At 65.4% G+C, this 2,982-nt stretch overlaps 1 protein-coding gene across 1 annotated transcript; it reads right to left on the bottom strand.

Annotated features, from left to right (window-relative positions):
* Nucleotides 1-1,206: 1,206 nt before the first annotated feature.
* On the bottom strand, nucleotides 1,207-2,545 carry FOXL2 (forkhead box L2; the record flags this gene model as incomplete). The annotated part of the gene is made up of 1 exon (XM_081234834.1): nucleotides 1,207-2,545. The coding sequence occupies one exon, from the start codon at nucleotides 2,543-2,545 to the stop codon at nucleotides 1,406-1,408; it is 1,140 nt and encodes a 379-aa protein (XP_081090960.1). The 3' UTR covers nucleotides 1,207-1,405.
* Between the last annotated feature and the right edge of the window lie 437 nt (nucleotides 2,546-2,982).

The following is a 2,982-nucleotide window of genomic DNA, read 5'->3' as shown; positions in this document are numbered from 1 at the left end:
CTTTTAACTAGCTGCTGAACAAACTTAGGCGCGACGTAAATAACATAAGTCCGTGTGAAAAGAAAGAACAAAAAATTTATTCGGGAATCGACAAGACAAAACAACAACAAACAAACAACAAAACAACAAAAGTGCTCTAGTTCTTTCTAGAAAAATTTGGTCCTCCAAACGACACACTACAGAACAACCAGGTCTAGAGTTTTGGGCCAGCAGGCTCGGGGCCACAAGCCCGCCTGGTCCGACTGCTGCCGGGTTTCACATTTCTCCTGCCCAAGGTGGGAGAAGCAAGACGTTTGAAAAACAAAAATCAGGGAGGGGATGAGTTGTCCCTGCAGCTTCCGCCTGGCAGGCAGTGATCTCCCGGCGCTCGGGGGTTTGCATCGGAAGATAGGGGAAAATTTTTGATTTTTTTTTAAAAGATAGGTTGAGGGGGGACATCCTCTAGTTTGCAGAGGAAACCGTCTGTTACTGGGAATATTCTCCTGCCTCTGTGAACACAGCTTTTTGAAGGGCCGACAGGAATTCTACATCAAATCTCCTGTAGAGAAGATTTTCATGTTTTGCTTTAGCAAACTCCAAGGCCACAATACTTCGCCGGTTTTCCGGTGAGATTTTCTTTAAAAAAATATTTTTTTTGATATCATCTAAAATAGCCCTCCCCATCTTTTTAGCAAAACATTAGCCAGCCGCCCGGGCCTGAAGGGGCCCGAAGCGCCGGGATGGAGAGCGAGGGAAACGCAGCCCCTCTCCGAGCCCCGATGAGGTGTAAACCCGGGCGCAGGCGGCCGAGCGAGGCGGCCCCGGCTCCCTGCTCCGGCCCAGCCTCCGCCCGGCCCAGTGGGCCCCAGCAAGGGGCTTCTGAACAGCTCCAAGAGGGTACGCGGAGCAAATACACTTTCGTCCCTTTCTCGGTCGGCACGGGTCTCGTTGCCCGCCCAGGCCGGCGCTTCTAGCCAAGGATGGCGCGGCAGCCGGACGGAGAGAGCCAAGCGCGAGCGCACCGACCTGTGAGAGAAGGCCAGGAGGTCTGCGCCGCCGACGCCCGGCTGCACCTCGGCCCCGGGCACTTCCTCTCCGCCGTGAATTTTGGCAAACGGTGTCCAGCCTGGACGCTGGGGCGCCCGGAGAAGACTAGGCCTGTAGAAAACGCGTGGAGAGGCGGCCTGTAGGCCGGAGGAGCGAAAGGGCATAGAGGGCAGGGAGGCGAGCACAGGAGGAGAAGCGGAGACAAAGAGGAGCGAGGGGAGCCGAGGGGAGCCGAGGGGAGCGCGGAGGCGCAGAGGGGCCGTGGGCGCTGGCTCAGGGGGCGGCCCCAGCGGGCGCGCGGTCTGGCTGGCGGCGGTGGCTGCGTCCAAGGCCGGCGTCGCGTGTTCCTGCATCCTCGCAGCCGGCGGGCCCTGGCCTTTCAGAGATCGAGGCGCGAGTGCAGCGCGCCGGTCTTGCTGTCGTGGTCCCAGTAAGAGCAATGCATCATGGCGAGCTCGGGCTGCCGGGCGCAAGCGAACTGCAGGCCGGGTGCGTTGGTGGGCGCGGGCGCCGGGGGCGCGGCAGTAGCCGGGCTGGCGGGGCTGAGCTGGCCGGGGGGCGGTGCGGCGGCCCCGTGGTGCGGCGGGGCCGGCGGGGGTGCGGCAGCCGCGTGCAGATGGTGTGCGTGCGGGTGTGAGTGGGGGTGAGGCGGCGGCGGCGGGGGCGCGGCGGGCGGGCCTCCCAGGCCGTTGTACGAGTTCACTACGCCGGGAGGCAGCGCCATGCTCTGCACGCGTGAGTACGGCCCGTACGAGGCAGCCGGGCCCGCCAGCCCCTTGACCACAGCGGCCGCGCCTGGGCTGCCCGGGCCTGCGGCCGCCGCTGCTGCAGCCGCCGCCGCAGCGGCCGCCGCCATCTGGCACGAGGCGTAGGGCATGGGCGAGGGCGGCTGCGGTAGCGGCCACGAGTTGTTGAGGAAGCCGGACTGCAGGTACTTGGGGGGCGCCAGGTAGCCGTAGCCGTCGGTCCCCGCGCCTGCCACGCCGCAGCCACCCGCGGCACCTCCGGCCCCAAAGAGCCCCTTGCCCGGCTGGAAGTGCGCGGGCGGCGGCCTGAAGGGTCGTTTCATGCGGCGGCGGCGCCGGTAGTTGCCCTTCTCGAACATGTCCTCGCAGGCCGGGTCCAGCGTCCAGTAGTTGCCCTTGCGCTCGCCGCCGCCCTCGCGCGGCACCTTGATGAAGCACTCGTTGAGGCTGAGGTTGTGGCGGATGCTATTCTGCCAGCCCTTCTTGTTCTTCTCGTAGAACGGGAACTTGGCGATAATGTACTGGTAGATGCCGGACAGCGTGAGCCTCTTCTCGGCGCTCTCACGGATCGCCATGGCGATGAGCGCCACGTACGAGTATGGGGGCTTCTGCGCCGGGTCCGGTTTCTCCGGGGCTGTCCCGGCGCCGCCGCCGCCACCCTTGCCCGGGCTCGGCGGCGGCGGCGGCGCCTCGGGCTCCTTGGCCGCGCGGCCGGTCTCCGGGGCCAGCAGGGCCCCCGCGGCGTCCTCGGGCTCGGGATAGCTAGCCATCATGACAAAGCCGGCGCGCCACGGCCGGGTAGTCCCTGCTCTTTTCCGCTGGCGCTGGCGCGGCAAAGAGTCCCGGCGCACAAGTCCGCTCACGGCCGAGTCTCAAACTTCTGGAGACTGCGGATGCCGCCCGCGCTCTCGCTGGCGGCCTCTCGCGCCTCTCTCTTCTTTCCCTTCCCCTAGGGAGAGGTCGGCGGGAGTGGAACTCAGCCTCTGGCCATGGGCAGTCCGCCCAACAGAGAGGGGCTCCGGCTCCGCCGCCCCTCCCCGCCCAGGCCAGTCCCCGCCTCGGTGGGTTTTCTTTTCTGCGCTCTTCCCCTCCCCCCACCCTCCGGTTTCCCGAGGCAAGACCCGCGTCTCTGGCGGAGCTGCCTCCTGGAGTCCCTAGTGCGCCAGGAGCCTCGCTCTGTTCTGATTCGTATGGGCTCCGCCGAGTTCCG

The sequence above is a fragment of the Mesoplodon bidens genome (assembly GCF_964165515.1).
Source record: "Mesoplodon bidens genome assembly, chromosome: 5".
Classification (NCBI taxonomy): Eukaryota; Metazoa; Chordata; class Mammalia; order Artiodactyla; family Ziphiidae; genus Mesoplodon; species Mesoplodon bidens.
This window is presented reverse-complemented; position numbering and strand designations above follow the sequence as displayed.